Here is an 18,728-nt window from a genome sequence, read left to right as displayed (position 1 = left end):
TTGGCTTTGGTATATTTTATTTATTTTTTTAAAAAGAAAGTCCAAACATAACATTAAATATTCAGAGTAAACGTATTGGGGCGTTACAGTCGTCAAGCTGGGGGTCATGGCTTGGGGTTACATTGAGAACACGGTGAACATGGTGAAGACACAAAGGAACAGATGGAGGGGACGGCCTGTAGCCGCCCCTGCTCTGGGGTCACACACATCTCAGGCATGGTGGACGTTGTGGGGACAGACTGGACTCAACTGAACTTGGCCTTGGAGAAGTCCATCTCTGGGTGCTGGGACATGAACCTGCAGAGACAACCACGAGCACAGCGTGAGTAGGGCGACAGATGGAGATCAATACATATGGCGGTTCTTGTTGTACTTGATATCATTTTCTGTACTTGAGTAATCTGGAAAAACCTTTGGCAAGCACGGTGGGTAAAATGAGTTGTGTATATTGATAAAAAGGATGATGTACACAGTTTGGATGCAGTATACACCTTATCTATCCAAAAGTCATAAGTAGGGTAAACTGAATAAAAATCAACTAATTAATATAATCATTTCATGTTTGTTTTTGTTGATTTCATACACAAGCCATGAACCGAATCGTCATTTCCAAGTATTACTGGCGTTGTTAAGCATTGCTAAGAATAGCATTGCTAAGAATTTAGAAATTTCAAACTGCATACAAAAGGCATTTTTCTTGTGCAAAGTACAGCACAAATCATCCTACATTCTTGACAACAACAAAAGGGCTGTTCTAGTTTACATAAAAACAGGTACCGCTCTGGAAGAAGAGGATGCAACAACTGGCCTGACATCATGGAGCCACAAGCTGAAGAGGAAGGACAGGTCCACTTTACAGGAAGAGCGAGTGGGCTTATGTAACGCAACTCTCTGCAATATGCTGAATACGTCAAGCTCTTGGAAACCCAGAGGAACAGATAGGCTGCATTTGATTTAAACGTTTGGGGTGGGAAATGGCACTTCGTAAAAAGCTTTTATTTGATATATAGCGTGGAATTAAGGAGGGTAGCGTGACCTTGAATAATAAAACATGAAACGCGGCATGGTAAGCGAGAGAATGCACTTTTTCTGTCATGCCATTTTTAACTAAACGCTTTTAGGAAATCATATAGCGCTGGGGTTAAGCCAAGTCATATATATAATGGGGCGCCTAATAAAAAGGCCGTTGACAGTTGGCTGTAATAAAATACACCACCGACTGTCCAATAAAGAGCAGCGCCTTCCCGGCCGACAGCCCTTCAACATCAAGGGCGCCAAGCGGTCGTCCGTTACCCGGTTCGGTCCGAAACACGTACTTTTTGAGGATGTCCTGCTTCTTCTGCTCCTCGGAGGTGGGCAGCCCCATGGACTTCTGCCGCTGGTCGTACATCATCTTCTCCACCATGCCGCGCGTCTCTCCGTCCAGGTCTGACAGCTGCACGGCGGGCAACGCACACCACGCAGATACCGTCAATAAAGGGCACAGGATGGATCGTGTGGAGGGAGGGTACAGGATATGTTCAGGGGTCACGGATTAATATTCACGCCTCCGTATGGAGAGGTGGAAGCACTGACCTTTGAGTTCTCTGGGGAGACTTTCTTGGTGTTGATTTCGGGATCTGTGGTGACTATTTTGTTCCACCACTCCATTTTATTGATCTGGAAGAGGAGGGAGCAGGATTATGCCGCTTTTCCACCGCACATGTAGCTCGACACGACACGACTCGACACGGTAGCAGCGCGGGTCCTTTTCCACCGCAAATAGTACCTCCTGGACGTGGGCGGGGTCGGCTGCGCGAAAGGGCCGTGACGTATTTTTGTACGCGACGCAAACAACACCTACGCAACCCACACATGGACAGAACCCACATAACAACAATGGAGGACATCGATGCGATGGTATTCGTGTTCGTATTATTAGCTGGCATGTTGAAGAAGTGGAATATGTTGGCTGCGGTGCTGCTATGGCTGTTACCAGCATGGTTGCCATGTCGCTCTCGTGACTTCTTCACACTCTCTGGCCAATCAGTGGCCGGCCGTCTGCCGACGTCACCTTTTAGCATCGGCTCAGCTCGCTTGGAACCTAGAGCGAGGCGGTACTAGAAAAAGCAGCCACTTCAGGTACCAGATACCATGTTTTCGCGGTGGAAACGCAAAAAATGCGAGCTGAGTCGAGTCGTGTCGAGCTGGTACCATGCAGTGGAAAAGCGGCATTAGTCAGGATGTAGGTATAGATATCCTGTGCTCACTCCAACAGGTTGAGAGCCAGACCTGGTGGACCCTTGTAATTGCCAACAAACATGAGCATCATTAACCCGTTTAATTACTAAAGGTTGATGATTTTTGTCCCTTGGTGAAAATAGTGTACGCTAATTAATGGTACCATCCTACAGGGGGCGCTATCAGCGTTTCCAATACATAGACCAATGTGTGGCACAGCGGCACAAATTGATTTCGCTTCTTTTTTTTTGAGATTTTAAAATGTAAATATCGTTCCATTCATTCATCTCCTCATAGCACTCTCTCCCTGACGTTCTCATACCCACGCACATGCATGCCAGTGGTGCGCGGGTACACTTATAAACAGCTGATTTGCCCGCTCCTCTCAACGCGCCTATCAAAGGAAACCCGAAGCAGCGGGATATATGGCACAGAGAAGACGGTCGGTGACCATCTTACTATATACTTTATACTGTGCTCAAAAACACCTGCCAAAAATTATCAACTCAGAAACGATAATGTTTGCGCTTATGAACTCAACGTTATTGATATTGAACATCCCGCATCCCTAAGCCGGCATAGATAATGTTGGTAACGCAGCAAACAATGCGATTAATATGAAATAAGGTTATAGTTGAGATAGGCTACGGTATTAGACTGGGTACCCCAAGCCTCTGCCGGCAGGGGCTGGAGCAGAGGCTGGAGCATGGAGCTATTAAAGAAGGGCTGTGGAGAGCAAAACGTTTCTTTCCGTTTCCGATTCGCTTTTACTGGAGCCAATCACCAAGCTGGCTTTTCCCCCTGGCGCGATATTGGCTGGTTTAACACAATGACGACAGGGAAGCGACTGTTCCGATCGCTGGTCGGATTAGTTGAGGGACTATTATTATTTTTATATGGTTACATTATACTATTGGTTTTGTTTTACCAAAAAAGTTAAATACCGCCCCCCCCCGCCAGGACTCCTTGTCGTCGTGCCCCCCCAGAGTAAATGGGAAAGGGGCATTAACCACATCCTTGTACGACTACAGGGTCTCCCCGGGGAAAAGTCATTTTGCGTACCTTCTCCAGGTGGATGGTGACCACCTTGCCGTCCTCTATGAGCCAGGAGCTCTCCTCCACCTTGACCTCGTGGCACAGCTCTCCCTCCAGGACGGGCGGCTGGCCCTTCAGCCCCACCTTGATGCTGCGCCGCTGGATGTCCACCACCACGTCCTTGCCCTTCATGCGGAACTTCACGTCAAACGGCACCAGCAGCTGTGGAGGGCAGAGCACCGCTTTGAGGTTCAGACACTGTCCACTTCTGATTCAGTTACATTTATCTTTAATAAGGGTGAATACAATTAAATCATTGATAAATTATTGAATGGATACCATTGGCAGCTATTGAATAACTGCAGTGTATAATGTACCATAAGTGCATTATTATACATTATATATTGTAATTATATCAATAAATCGTTGCAGTGATAAAGTTTTGATTGGTATACATATCATCCTGACAAATTAAAAATCGGTATAAACATCGTGACTTAAAAATAGTTTTTTTTTTTTTTTTTTTGATAGGTAAGCTGCAGAATTATTATCTTCCACTGGGTGGCACTGGTGCTACACTGGTGTGCGGTCCTCTCGTTTCATAAATGTTTCATAACTGATGTCACCAGAGATAGGGCCTGTGCAGTGGTGGTGGTCTGCTAGTGCAGCATCTCCATGTCGAGACCATTCCCTATCCTGCCTCGCGGAGCTGAACTTACGTCCACCTCCGACAGGCTCTGGGTCCACTTGTAGTTGGGCATGTCGGCTCCGTTCCCCGCGTTGGGCTTCAGCTTGTCCTTATCCTTTTCGTCATCCTCGGCATCTGAGTCCGCCTTGAGGGGGAGAGGGCGATGGTTATCAACCAGCCCCAAACTCCCCAGTTGTAAATCTGGGGTTGAGTCTGTTCATACCTAGCTTTTGGATCAGGACTCTTGCAATCTCCGGTCCAGAAGTCAGACACACAGTCATACACAACATTCATAATGGCGATCAATCATTCATAATCGTGTCTTGACACTCCGGGACATACCAAAAATACCCACTAGCAATGAACAATAAATCCCCAAAACAGAATCTCAGTACATCTTGCATTATCTGGCAGGTTTGCATGATCAACGTCGCCAACTAAATGAATGGCTACTCCTGAAGAGCAGGAGCTGTCTTTAGTACACTTAATTACATGTCGGGCCGGGCCAGTGAAATCTGATCCTAGATTTTGGCACAGGAGTTGCATATTGGGACCGCTTGTTGATGCCAGGTGGGGCTCCTGCTGTTCCTATCAAGTTACGAGAGCACTGGGGTGGTTGGGTCTTCAACACACTCACCCCCTTCTCCTTCTCCTCCTCCTGCTGCTCCTCTTTGTCTGACGGGCGGTCTGCGGCCACCGCCGGAGTCTCCTTCTTCTCGTCGTCTCCCTGCTTTTTCTGCAATGCACCGTAGACACTTGCATGAATTAAACTGAACAGAAATTATATCGCCCTCATTCAGAAAGGTATGGTGGATACAATCAAAGTCTCCGTCTCCAAAGTACTGCTGTTTATATACGTGTAGTATGAGTCTAATCATGCTACGATTCCCAAACGCCCTGAACTTATATAAAAACGTATATAAAAATATAAAGTCCATCAATGGTGCTTATTTATACTTTTATACTTGTTTTTAAGGGAACCTCCCCGAGGGATTAATAAAGTTCCTATATATCCATCCATCTATACGTAATGATGGTGCCGCTGATGATGTGCACAGCTGTGGGGTGGTTTCGCTGATTGAAACACGCCCTGAGGGCAGGAAAGAGTCCCCCTAACGACTGTGGTGAAGCACACGGAGGGGAGGGAAGGACCGTTCACCTGGTCGATCTCAGACTGCAGCTTCGCCGCCTCCTCCTCTGTCAGCTCCCTGATCTGGGGGCCGGCCTTGTTATCGTCGTCCTTCTTCTTCTTGCTGTTGGCCTCCTCGGCCAGCTTGGCGGCCCGGTCTGCCTTATCCTTCTTCTCCTTCTCCTGCCTGCTCTTGCGGTCTCTGTGGACCCTCAGCGCAAGCTGGCTGTGGCGGGCGACAGTCTCCTTTACGAGCTAGAAAGTTAAATAAACATCAAGGTGACTGTTGGGGAAGAGAGAGTGGATAGGCGATAGGTAGCTAGGATGTAAGTTCACCGGATATTTGCACCTTAGTGGGCGGGGACTGACCTTTTCTGGGGCACCTGCTTCCCCACCGGTGAAGAAATCCGTTTTCCGTCGCAGGAAGCTGAAGAATGTGTTGACTAACTGTTGATGGAGCACAGTAAATCAGAGTTAATCTTTAGCATCCACCAAGGGACTACAGCCGGATGTCGTAAGATGAAATGACTAGCGGGCCGGGGCATGGCTCTGGGAGCCGAGCAGGTCCGAGATGCAGACACATGCCGGTGCCCTCATTCAGTTTTACCACATACTTCGGGAATATATAGAATTGTCTCTCAATAAAATGTGTTTAATATACTTAGTGACAGTCCCCAACGACCCCACCAGCATATTAAGAGCATTATATACATATGAAATCAGCACGATGACGTCGAACATTGAATGAGCGGTCCAAAGAAAAGCTAATGGTTAGCTCTCTTGCTAGCTCTCTCGATGCTATAAGTGTTCAGAACAACACACTTTTACCTCTTGAACCCCTCCCTCATGCTGCTGCGCCATGGCGAGTAGCATCCCGTCGAACCTCTCGTCCTCATCGTTCATAGTGAAAAATAAGGTAACGTTGTAATAACACGAGAATTATTGAAATGTCGACCTAAATGTTGGTTGGCAACAACGTGAAGGCTCGCACACACTACACTCACTTCCTGGAAACGAGAAACGCCTTCATTTTTTTGACCAATTGTTGTTCTTCATTCTGACAGACAACTAAATGAACGAATACAATGCATGTAAAAGGAACCATAAGGCAAGGCGGGACACGGTGCAAAAACTACCAGAATCTTCTCCAGTTATAATACTTTCATATTAACAGGATCATTAGGAGACTACTAAATGTCTTAAGATTCTCAATAATATATTAATGCTGATAATAATACTATTAATATATTGTCAAATTTATTAATAAAAAAATCAATTTGAAATGTTCTATTACAAAAAACGTATTGTTAAATAGTTAAATGGTAAATTAAATGGTAGATAAAAAAAATCATATGTGTACATATATATAGAGACAAAGTGTATAATCTGCAATTTGTGTGATTGATTGTCCTTTATATATTGATTGCATTGATTGTCCTTTATATAATAAACATTTGAAATAGGTCATAATTAGTTAATCATGATTATCAATAATTATGCTAGGATTGAAATGGGACTAGAAAAAAAGCGAAAAACATAGATGTTTCGTAATCCATGGACATGGAGCCTTAACGGCATATAAAAGACATGTCAGCCCCGATGTGCTGACATCCTGTCCTACCTCGGTACAGTCTCATGCATGTGTAAACACGGGAAGTGTCATTCACCCCACCCCCTGCGGTAATCTTTCCCCTGTGACACCCCTTGTGTCGAAATGTATTTATGTTCTGGATCAGCTTCACACCACCAAGCGCTCCAACTGCGAAACCGCCCGCCCGGGTCATCGTCTCCCCGTCTGTCTGTCTGTCTGTCTGTTTGTCTGTCTGTCTGATGCCCAGTTGGACCGCCTTAAACCCATTTCACGTCAGTCCGTGGCTCTCTCTCTGTCTGTCTGTGCGTCGGTCGCTCTGTCTGTCCGTCTTCTCTGGTGGATAAGTGGTCACACAGGTCACACCCCCTACCCTAAACCAGTATGAGCTTCTGTGGGTCACTCTCACACACACACACACACACACACACACACACACACACACACACGCACACACGCACGTCACTGCCAGGCGAGGAGATAAGAGAGGAGAGACGATGGGGAGGAGGAAGAGGAGGAGAAGGAGGAGAGCGACAGACTGCCTGAGGGTCACCCACCAGTTGGGGTCCGGGGCGGCGGTCCAAACCCTCGTCTTCTCCTGAGCCGGCCGGCGGTGTCTGGACCAGCTGGCCACCGCCGGCCCCCTGGGGCTTGCGGAGGCACGGGTGGCCTTCGAAGTGACGGAGCAGGAGGAGCAGGAGGAGGAGGTGGAAGAGGAGGAGGAGCTCCAGCAGGCGTACCGAGCATTCTGGAGGGGAGGAATGGTTCTGAGGGCAGAGGGTTGAAGCCCACCTTGGCCCTCGTCTGTGAGCAAGAGTCATGCACATGACTTCTGTGAAGTCTCCACCTCAAGGGCACAGCGCCATTTAACTCAGCTGAGGTTAATGATACCAAACAGGCTGTTTGGTATCATTAAACAACATTCACAACGTAAAGTGTTCCGAGTCTCTTCTAGGTTTATTATGAGTACGTCTTCTTCAAATACACTGTTCAAATATTCATACAAAATGCGTACTTTCCCAATGTACGGTTGGGATTGGATTTGGGTATTCGTTGGTGGTTCAAGACCTTGAACCGGCAGCCCAGAAGGCTCTCTGCAGGCGGTGGTGGGACTCCTGACCCTGCAAGATGCCGCCCGTTTGGACAGAGTCCTTCTAGCAGCCGTTGCCCTCCGAACCGTGAGCCAGGACTTAGTCACAGCACTGTTTGTCAAGCTCATTATCAGCAAAGCAGAGCTATCGGTGTTTTGAGGCGAGATGCCGTTTGTTCGAGACCAACATTCAAAGATAAACCCCAACCCTCTCTTGAGAAGAAAAGACTTGCAGTATGTTTGAGTGTTTTGTATGTTGTTTGGACTTTTCTACTTACTGTGTTTATTATGTGATGGTCGTTTCCATCTCTTTACACATCAACATGAGGCCAGTGTGGCTAGGTATGCCGGACGTTTTTGAAGGATTATAATCGTTATGGCAGTCTCTCTGGGAATATACCTTCCCCTGATCTGTCGCCCTCATGTGGTAGCATGATGAACAGAATCATTTTAAGTCATCATATAAACATACATTTTTACCGGAGGAAGATCAAAGCTTTACTTAATAGGACATCATTAGAGATATTTTGCAGCTATGTGGATTTTTTCTGCGCTTTTGTTACCACTTAAATTAACCTGATTAAAAGAAATGAAAGGCCATGAAAAAGCGAAATACTTTAAGTCAAAAACATTAGGTAGAAACGTATTGAAAAAAACACAAATGGAGTATCAAGCAATTTAATAAGCTCAAATCACATAGTTTGTTGAAATTGTAAAATATAGACAGCATTTATCATTTGCATTTTTTTTGACACACCGGGCAAACATCTACAAACCACAAACAACCAGACTTCTGTGACTCTTTGGTTTCAACCTGAATAACCGGTTTCACGGACCTCCTAAATAATTCAGTGGTTTCCTGGAAAGCAAACTGGCATATCACATAATAGACCATTGTTATATACATATCCTCTTCTAATATCTGAACACAAATAAATAGCTCAACATTCCCACTATTGATTTTGCTTATCAAACGACAAACCATAGGAAGAGACATTTACATGAGCCGAAGGAGCATTCCAGTATATAGCAATAACTGCAAAAAACATCAACAGGGTCATCACAGACTAATGACATTGGCCTTTCCACTGCAAGGTATTTAAGCTAAACTACGCCACAGTCCACGTTCACTACAACCACACAAAATGCTGATAAGCAAGGGCGAATTCCAGCAATGTCAGCTGGCAAAATTCCCACTGGAACTTGAACGGGCTTGGACGTCGCCTCGCAATACAAACTTTGTGCAAAACATAAAGATGTGGACTAACTGTGTCACTTGATAGGTTAACCACAGAGCATGTGTTGGCATACGATGTACGAAGGTGTTCACTCTAATAACGGATGAGGATTCAATTTCAAAGATTGCATCTTTCCTTTAAAGAGAAATACAAATTGTACTCCATGTAATGAAACCGCTGGTTATATGTTTGAGAACAAAATAACTTTGGATATTACGATGAAAATGAATGAAGAAAAGGTTCTTCCAACCAATTATAAATTGTGATAATAATGGAATATACTATCCAATCACATTGTTTTGTATTAAAGATAGTTTTCTTTTGTATCAAAAATACATTTCCTAGTGGTGTTATGTTACAAAATTACGCACTCGCACTCGGATATCATTCTTCAATTGATGTAGCAATCGGGAAAATCTGCATTGATTCTCTTTAAATAAATGTCAATGAAGTCAGTCTCCATTGCCCAGCGAGGCAGCACAAGAGTGATTGAGCCAATGGCCAACTGAAGAAAGCCCTTGCATTTGCAGTAATAGTGCATTGCCCATTCACAACGTGCCTGTTTGGAAAAGGCCACTGCCTGGCTTCAAGCATTGCCGCTTGCAGCTTTTTCCCAGAACTGCTCATCCAAACAACCTCATGCTGGACACTGCCCCTCCTTGGGACCTGATACACCCGCCAAGTGCGAAGTCGTTTGATGAATGGTTGTTGAGTAAATCGAAGGAGAGACAAACAGTGAATCCTTCCATTAAAACTAGACTAGAGGATGTTATCAACTGGGTGTCAGTGGCAACGTACTGGCTAGCATTCAAATCAAGCGCTTTACATCCCCCAGAAGAGGTTGTTCCGCAATAGAGGGTAGGTGAAGCTATCGCAGCAGACTCGCTCTTCAGCTGACTTGTGTGGGTAGCGGGTGTACGGTTTACTCCTAACTAAAAGGAGAGCTTCGGAGATTACACTTCAAAGTCCGGAAGAAATTCTAAATCTTCAATTCTTCAGGTATCACTGCTGTAAATAGGACCATAAGCACATTGTGAACCATTCTCAGAGCGTCACAGAGCTTCACGTAAAAACCATGACCTTAGATAAGTTATTCCTGCTACCGGTCCATTCCAAAAGACCACCAAGGGTTCAAAGTGACTCAAATGTCTTTGGTTGGCCCGGCTCATTAAATACAACCTCAGCAACCAACCAAAGTCATGTTTTGATGAAAGCTAAAGTACATTTTCCCTCTCAAACAGACCATGGGGACGGTTACATTTTTTGGAATACACGAGGAGGGTCGCCGAGTGCTGGGTCTTTCCGCCGTCTTGGCCAGCCAGCTACCAACGGCCCTCCATTGCGAGGCCAGCTCTCGTGTGTGGGCGTTCAATCGCAGAATTCTTCCCACTGACCAACCGCTAGCCCAGAGTACCCGGACCTCCTTCAACACCCGAGGTTCCACACAACTGACACACATACAAACAAAGCGTACGAAAACAGTCAGTACTTCCAGAGGCGAGCTTGCCTGGGATGGAAGGGGAGGGGGGTGGGGTGCTACTACTGTGCCATGGATGCCCCTGGGGGATCCTGCGCTGTGGGCATCTTCGTGTCTCGGCCCTGGAGGCTCAGGATCACGTCCTCACGGAGGTGCGAGCGACTGAGACACCTGATGATAACATGGTGTCTGAGTATGGAACAGAGCGACCTGTGGTGGGGAAGAGGGAGAAGGAAGAGTCAATGACCCACAGTGAAACCTATCCGTGTATCCAGGAGGTGGGTCTCTATTAGGCAGAAAGACGATTGAGCTCAGTGGCCCTATAAGGCTTGTACATCAGAATGCATCACAAAACGTGCTTTGAAAAACGCTGTGTCACTTGAAACACAACAATGTCTCCCTCGTAATGAAAAATAAATACACGATGAATGACCAAACAATGAATTGCTACAAAGATAAATAAAAGTCAATAAATAAACACAGAAACATAAACAGCCTGTTGAGATTATTGAATGACATAGACCAACTGTGACTCCTTAGATAATTAGGGGAAATGTTTAAATTTCAAGTACAATTAAATAGCACACTGATTTGTTTTTACATTTCAAATCACTCGACAAACAAAGGAAACAAGTACCACACATTTCCCGACCATCTTACGTTTTATTGACAGGCTTTGCAAAAGCTAAACACAATCCAAACATGAATTCCAAGGGTTTTATGATTTAATATCCCAAAAGATAGAAAGGGGAATAAAGCGGTATAAAAAGTCAATAGAGTGTTCCGGATGTTAACTGAGTGACTGACAGATGGTAAGCCTCCTCTGCCGGGAATACGGAAGAGGGTGTGAGCCAAGAGAAGGACTGTGACGCTCTCAAAAACACAATCCTCACATTACACATGCAGCCTTTGTGTCCTTTCTACAGAAAGCCCACAGTCATGCACATGCAGGCGGTTACAGGAAAATAGACACAATGTCACTACACATCAGCTACAAGGTAAATACTTCCTCATCCATGAAGGAAAGTCATTTCCAAAAGGGCACCCATAATGCATTGCTGCTCTAGCAGCCTTGTGCAAGTCTGTTGCATCTGCTGCATTTGAGCGCCGCTATATTTAATGATACACCTTAGTTCAACTTGTTGAAAAATATTTGTAGCCGTGGTGGATGTTGTAGCCGTTTGATTTACCGCATCCTCCAGTTACTATTAACCAATCTTAGGCTTGGGCGGTATCTAAGTTCTCGGACAATCATACATTGATGACATTTCTACGGGGTATATGGTATATGACGGAATTTGTGTAACAATATTAATAACTTGTGTATGTTTGTGTACGTGTGAGCATTTGTGTAAGTACGTATATTCATGTTGTGTACGTGTGAATGTGAAAAAAAAAAACCTACCATCACTGTTGTTCCTCCTCATATTCCTGGCATACATGTCCGAATGTGTGACATCTGATATCTGGAAGTTAGGACTTGATTTGTAGTCATCTTGTAGGGATCACAAAAGAAAACAGTAAGGTTCAGTTTTGTGTTACAGCAGATTTTTGCTAATGATATTATTCACAATAAAAGCATCTTTATATTCATTTGTTAATTTGCAGCAAAGTGTAATATAAATGACTTACACCAGACCATATCTTTGGGTTCTCACTAAAACTTTGTCGGTCGTAAAAAGGGAAAATGGTTTAACTATGGGCGACCCTGTGCTGTGGGCATCTCCATGTCTCAGGCCCGGATGCCCAGAATATCGTTGTCACAGAGGTGCGAGCGACTCTAACTATCGACCAACCATGAGATATTAAGTGTCCCCCTACCATCATAATAAGGCCTAAAACACGCCCATGCTTAGCATGAAAACGTATCGTATACCATAAGGGAGCTGCACTCCTAAACCCGCTTCACAACATTTGGTTGAGGCCGTAGAGACATATTATCGAAGACCGAAAGACAGAGACTTGCTTGGTCATTTTGACATCCTCAAAAACAAAACCTCCCTTTTAAGCTTGCCTTTCCATTTGTGCTGATGTATGACTTTAGAACCAACGATTCATTTGAGTCACCCCTATATGGTCGGCCTGGATCCCAGTGGCACAGAGCAGCTGCTGCCGGGCAGACCTCCATCCGAAAAAGAGACGCCCATCCCTGATCCCCCACGTCCTGTCACAGCATAAACAACCACCACACAACAACACGCAGAAAACGTACTGTTGTTGCTGCAAGAGTCGCTGTTCCGCATGGTCTCGTTGCCGCTGTCCGACAGCGTCCTCTCGCTCACCGCATCGTGCGGCCGCCTGCCCTTCTTGCTGCGGCGCGTGCTGATGCGGATGATTCCCCTCACCAGCCGGCCCTCCGCCTCCTGCTCGTCCATCTGGTGCTCCACCGCCAGGGAGTTGATGAGCTGGTGGATCTCCGTGGACTTGCGCAGGAACAGCGAGTCGGTGGTGCAGCGGGCCAGCTCCTCGATCTGGTACTCCGTGTAGAGCGCCAGCAGCTTCTTGGTGATGAGGGCGTCCACGCCCTCGCCGCCGTACGCCACCTCCTCCTCCTCCTCCTCCTCCCAGTCGATGGAGTCGTACGACCGGCGGCTGGTCTTGTCCGGCGGCTGGGGCGGCTTGGGGCCGGCCGGGCGGACGTTGGAGGAAGAGGGCGCCTCCCGCTCAATGTCAGGAGCGCTTCGCTGAAAGTCCACTTTGACCCCGTCGAGGTGGACGTCTTCCAGCCAGGCCGGCTCATCGCGGTACTCCTCCTCCTCTTCCTTAGTGCGCTCCTTGTTCTCGGGTTGGGTGGGAGGGGCGGTCAAGCAAGGCGCACAGAGGGTGCGCTGGCAGACCCCGTACAGGCCGCAGGTCAGGACCCTGCACACCAGGCTCCGGCAGCGCCCGCAGGAGCAAGCCCCGCCCCCGGGCTCGTTGGCGACGGTGATGAAGCCGACCGTCTCGTCAGCTTGCCCGTCGGAGTACTTCAGGTGGGCTCTATGGGGAAGGGTGGAGTCCTTTCTCCGGTTGTCCTTAGGGAGGTTTTCTGGCGGGTCAACGCTGCGCTCCTGGTAGTTATTGTTCTGGTTGCTCAGCAACGAAGGGTCGTGATCCTCTATGGAGCAGCGGGGCTCTGATAAGTGCCTCCCGCTGCCATTGCCGCTGGTGGGCATGGTGTAGGTCTAGTCCACACAAGGTCTGGCCAAGGAAGGGATTCATTGTTACACACCAGCAAGACAAATATAGCTGCCCTTGTTTTGTTGTATCATAACTCTTTACCGTGTAGGTTCAGAAATGAAACCAAGGCTGATTGATCAGACTGGTTCTCTCCGAGATATAGTCAGGAGAGTCAGTCCAGTAGTTTATTTTAAGAAAGTATGCGATGTTTGAGGTGTACACAACCTCCTCCCACGACTTAAATACACAATGGAAAATGCTAAATCTGCCTGTTTTATGATTGAAGAAGCATTTAGCAAGCGAGGTCCTTTGTTTACCGACACACGGAACAGAAGGACGAATAAACACGGGAATATTTTGTAAACCGTACGGGTTTTAATGTTTGATATATAAAGACTTAAAAATGTTGACGCCAATCATTAACACAAAACGTCAACGAAAGCAAATGTATGGTTCGCCTCCATTTCAGAGAGGGCCACTCGTTACTCACGTAATATGTTCGTGGAAGGGCCAACAGTTTGGCTTAGTGATCCAATGCACACTGTCCTCGAAAAGGTGCCAATATATTGGATACATTAATAACGCTGAAGTTACGTCACGTATTTTAAAACTTCCCCTAAATCTACCTGATCGTCAAGGTGGACTGAAGCTCCGCCCACTGACGTCACTCCTAGTTCCGTGGTACGAGGGGGTGGGGAGTGGGTCGAGATTCGTTGACCCTTTGCACTCAACGAGAACATTTGCAAACTTAGGCCAGCAAGTTTTAAGTAGACCGACACTGCATTAAGCTGGTTGAATTCCCGATGAAAGTAGACAAAGCCAAGTAGGCCGAACATAAGTTATAAAATGCACAGATCCAGTCGACATTCCCAGTATCCTTCAACCAAGTCAAACCAGCACTGCTCTTGGCATTGAAACTTAGGTGTACCACAACCGTTTGAACAGTAGATGTCACCAAATCTGCAGTAAACATGCCACGAAGTCAATATAAAAATAATTTATTGCACAGAATAGCATGATAACATTTTCTAAAGTTTCAATTACTTATAAGTGGGACAAAGTCATTTATTCCTCCTATGTGAAGTCATCTTTGGTTGTGCAAGTAGTTTGCCCTTTGAGAATAAAAGACAGTCTTCTGCAGCGGGGCCGAGTTGGTCGCCTGTGGCCGAGACACGACGCCGGTGCCGCCATTTTTAAGTGGGTCTCTCAACCGCTGAATAGGGATGCCGCCAAAGCGTATCGGGATCGTCTGGACCTTGGTTGGCGCAAATAAGTTAGCCGTCCTCTTCCCACCAGTCAGGAAGCTTCGAGGGGGTGCGTTTCTGTCCGGACCAGCCCTTTGATACACCGACAGCTCCGAGTTTGACGACTCGGTTCCCGGTGCAGACTTGCCGTAGGCCTTTACCAATTCTGGAAGGTGGTAGTTCTTGGAAGACCGAAACGAGGGACGCCGTCTGACCATGTGGCCGGCGACCTTGGCACCCGCCCGTGTGGGCTTTTCGGGGCCGGCGCTCGCGGCGGCGGCGGAAGACAGCTGAGGCGACACGTTGACACCGGTCCTGATGGGAACCACCGCACGCGGACCAGAGTTGGAGGATGAAAGTGTGGTGGGAGTCACTGCAGCGGCAAAGCGATCCTTAGAAGGACTCAGAAGCAGCTCTCCAGTAGGCCTACGTGGTGTATCCATCAACCGCTTGGTAACAGCGGGTGCTTTTCTATCAATAGAGTCACGCACGGAGCCAGCAGACGAGCTCTTACCATTGTGGATAGCAGTCCCGCTAGCGATGGCGTCAGAGAGTACGAAATCTCCCCCCCGCTTGTCTTGACGGCTCCTGTGATGAGCGCTCGGTGGGTTTGACCTCGGTTTCGGGAAAGCTGACAGCTGTAGTGTTCTGGGCCTTAGAACGATGGAGTTATGCTTGGACTCGGCGGAACTGGGGGTTACGGCTACTGGGTAATTGCGTCTCCGTGAGAGTTCCTGTCGCAAGGCACTGTTCACTCCCGCCTGGCTGTGGATGGACGGACTCCAGGGAGGGCTCGCAGCTATGGCGTCTTGTCTGAATTGATTCTGGGGGTAGCCGCCAAGCCTCGTTTCATCACGTCCCCACGGAGAAGGGCCAACATTTGGGGGGACTATAAAAGCAAATTTAAACAAATAATGGGGAAATCTCTTAATGTCAAGTTACTGTTTAAAACTTACCATGAGGGACCCATAAACTGTTGACATGCTCCGCTTGTAGGAGGAAAACCAGAAGGGACCTAAAATATATTGGAAATAAAAGCACCCAAGGTCAAACGAACTGAAACAAGGTGCACATGTAGTCATGGTTCAGACTACCTTCAGACACTTACCCCAAATTAATTCCAAAAGACATTCCTGCTGGCCAATTCATCTACAGACCAAACAGCGCAGTACCCCAACCAAAGAAAATACTCATAACAATATTGCTGAACATGCCCCACATGGTTGGAGATATTTATTGCCAGAAAGGCTAACTCCTCAGCCAATCACAGGTAATTAGCTGATTGCAAACAGCTGCTCGTCATTGGGATGTCAGGGTGACTTTGCTACTGAATGTCTGCCTGTGGGTCTTATCACTGCAGGCTGCTTACAATCTTTTTGGAAGAATGATCTTATCTTTAAAAAATATACATGAGGAATCTGGAATCCAATGTAAAGGATTTTTGAATACAGACATTTAATTAGTATAATGTCATTTAAAGAAAGATGTATGTGCACATCACAGATCTTTTTTTCTTTTCTTTTTTTTGTAACTCTTTATGTATAGTGTTTTGACATGTTTACACTGAATAAAAGCAACACAAAGAACATAGTGTGAGGCACTACAGTCAAGCTTATATGATTCCACATAACCACGTCAATTTACCTTTATTTGGCCACAGACTTTCACAGTGAAGGGGCGTCCAATTCTTCTGATATAAAGCCAGTCCATTTCTCCGATTTTCTGGGGAAGATTTCTCCTTTAGATCATAGAGAAAAAGTCGTCCTCTCCATTGTAAAAATCTCCTTGATTATATCCCTCCACTGTTGAAGGCTCAGGTTTGTACCAATTTCTTGCTATCGCTTTTTTGCAGGCAATAAACAGATCTTATTTCCATTTTTATACTTTATTTGACTTTCCCAGGAGGGGATTAAGTAGGGACTCCTTGGTGGATACAAGTAGTATTTAAATAGCTCCTGGCAGCATGTACGTCACTGGGACTTTGAATCTCTGCATCAAGCCTGACCTTGAGCTTCATCGGCCTTCAGAACGGACGCCCTTGGTAAAATTATTAATGGTCTTTCCTGTGAAACCCCCTGCAGCTGCTCCAGCCCTGATGGGTTAGAAGGGGCTTTCAGCCGGTCACCAGATCATAAACAAATCATAGTAAACACACAAAACAGCTCCTGGGTATGGCAGGTCTGTGGCAGTCGGACCTGTCCAGCAACACAAACCATGTCATGTCACACTACACACACAAACTTCCGTACACATGCATACAAACATACATACTGTCTATGCATACTTTCGGACATACATACATGCAAATATACATACATGCCTGCCTACAGACAGACAGATAGACAGACAGACAGAATGACAGGTCGTGCCAACAGGCAGTGAGTAATGTCTGTCACAGACATCATTGTGTGTATTTGATCCCATCAAATAAACACAGTTTTGTTCTGTTTTTTTTTTTATTTTAAATTGGAGGGAGGTGACCTGTGCCATTTGGTGAGCATATGACTATAGCGGCTTTGATCCAATACACAATTTCCTGTCAGAGGAAATGGTTTGGAAGGCATGTTTTCTTTGCTTTTGAAATAACCGTTTCCTTCTCGCTAAATGAATAATATATCAAGCCTATCAAAACAAAGAATGCGCCCGTGTGACAATCCTCCACTGGCATCAGCAAAAGCAATCTTGATGACACACACAACACAAAAGTCATGCATGTGTATGGATCACTGTGTGTGTGTGTGTGTGTGTGTGTGTGTGTGTGTGTGTGTGTGTGTGTGTGTGTGTGTGTGTGTGTGTGTGTGTGTGTGTGTGTGTGTGTGTGTTATTGCGTGTGTGTGGATGTGTGTTGCTCCTGCTTGTGTACACGCATGTATGTGTGTGGGTCTGATTGTTTGTGTGTGTCTGCATGTGCAGGTGCTCGCATGCATGTGGGTGTGTGAATGCGTGTGTGTGCGTGTGCATATATGTGTGTGTATACCATAGTGTGTGTACGCATGGGTGCGTGTGGATACATGCACATGTGTGTGTGTTTGTGTGTGTGTGTGTCTGTGAATGTGTGCGTTCATGTGGGTGTGTGTTTGTGTGTGTGTGTTTGTGTGTGTGTGTGTGTCTGTGAGTGTGTGCGTTCATGTGCGTGGGTGTGTGTGTACTGTGTACGTGTGCGCGTGGGTGTGAGGGAGTGAGAAAGGTAGAGATAGCGCACGTAGCGGAGGTTGGGCGTGCTGGAGCTGAAAAAGAGCTTAAGGGTGTCATCAATCAAACTAGGAATGAGATCTATTCATCAAAGCAAGTGACTCCTTTCTCCTCGTGGATACTCTCTCCTCCACTGTCCTCCTCCATTGTCTAACGAGTATACACTACTGGCTGTCCACACCGCCTTTGGCCTGCTCCCGGCGAAAAGGAAGCTTTCTGATCTCCCCTGACCTAAGGAGACCGGGGACAAGTCACAGAGTATACAGAACGAGATACAGAGGGAGCCAGAGGCGTCCTTCACGGCTCTAGGTGCCTGCATCTGGATGTGGGACCCGATGTAACACAAGTCGTGTACGCTTTTGCCCTGAGGATTGTGTTGGTAAGCACATCCGCGCCAGCTGAAGGGATTTGGGCGAATTGCCTTATAATGCCTATTGTTCGACGTTGAACAAATGATAAGTCACAGTTTTAACAAAAACACTCCCTTTCCTTCATTTATGACTTGATGGAAAACATGCTCATCTGGTGTGCGGCTGTCACGCTCTTTATAAAACCCGGCCTAGCAGTCACACAGCAGTATAATGCGAGATAGGCTTCTGCTTACACAGTAACACGAGGAGTTTTCTTTGTATGAAACGCACAAACAACTCTGCCCTATTTCCACTGGG

At 46.5% G+C, this 18,728-nt stretch overlaps 2 protein-coding genes across 3 annotated transcripts; both read right to left on the bottom strand.

Moving 5' to 3' along the window:
- Positions 1-6,170, bottom strand: nudc (nudC nuclear distribution protein). The gene is made up of 9 exons (XM_060043712.1): positions 5,901-6,170; positions 5,442-5,519; positions 5,103-5,327; positions 4,581-4,679; positions 3,975-4,088; positions 3,283-3,477; positions 1,576-1,659; positions 1,317-1,435; positions 1-297 (listed from the first exon to the last, which is right to left on the bottom strand). Exons 1-9 carry the CDS (start codon positions 5,973-5,975, stop codon positions 246-248), a joined length of 1,041 nt encoding a protein of 346 aa, XP_059899695.1. The 5' UTR covers positions 5,976-6,170; the 3' UTR covers positions 1-245.
- A 2,244-nt stretch (positions 6,171-8,414) lies between these two features.
- On the bottom strand, positions 8,415-16,084 carry LOC132451323 (keratinocyte differentiation factor 1-like). Of its 2 annotated transcripts, XM_060043707.1 has the most exons (6): positions 15,977-16,084; positions 15,825-15,883; positions 14,115-15,757; positions 12,678-13,645; positions 11,871-11,960; positions 8,415-10,675 (listed from the first exon to the last, which is right to left on the bottom strand). In XM_060043707.1, exons 4-6 carry the CDS (start codon positions 13,618-13,620, stop codon positions 10,602-10,604), a joined length of 1,107 nt encoding a protein of 368 aa, XP_059899690.1. In that variant the 5' UTR covers positions 13,621-13,645; positions 14,115-15,757; positions 15,825-15,883; positions 15,977-16,084; the 3' UTR covers positions 8,415-10,601. The 2 variants fall into 2 exon arrangements, with proteins under 2 accessions (XP_059899690.1, XP_059899689.1); XM_060043706.1 differs by lacking the exons at positions 8,415-10,675; positions 11,871-11,960; positions 12,678-13,645 and having other exon boundaries at positions 14,607-15,757.
- Between the last annotated feature and the right edge of the window lie 2,644 nt (positions 16,085-18,728).

The sequence above is a fragment of the Gadus macrocephalus genome, chromosome 22 (genome assembly GCF_031168955.1).
Source record: "Gadus macrocephalus chromosome 22, ASM3116895v1".
NCBI classification, from domain to species: domain Eukaryota; kingdom Metazoa; phylum Chordata; class Actinopteri; order Gadiformes; family Gadidae; genus Gadus; species Gadus macrocephalus.
Note: the sequence above shows the minus strand (reverse complement) of the source record. Positions and strands in the feature narration are given on the sequence as shown.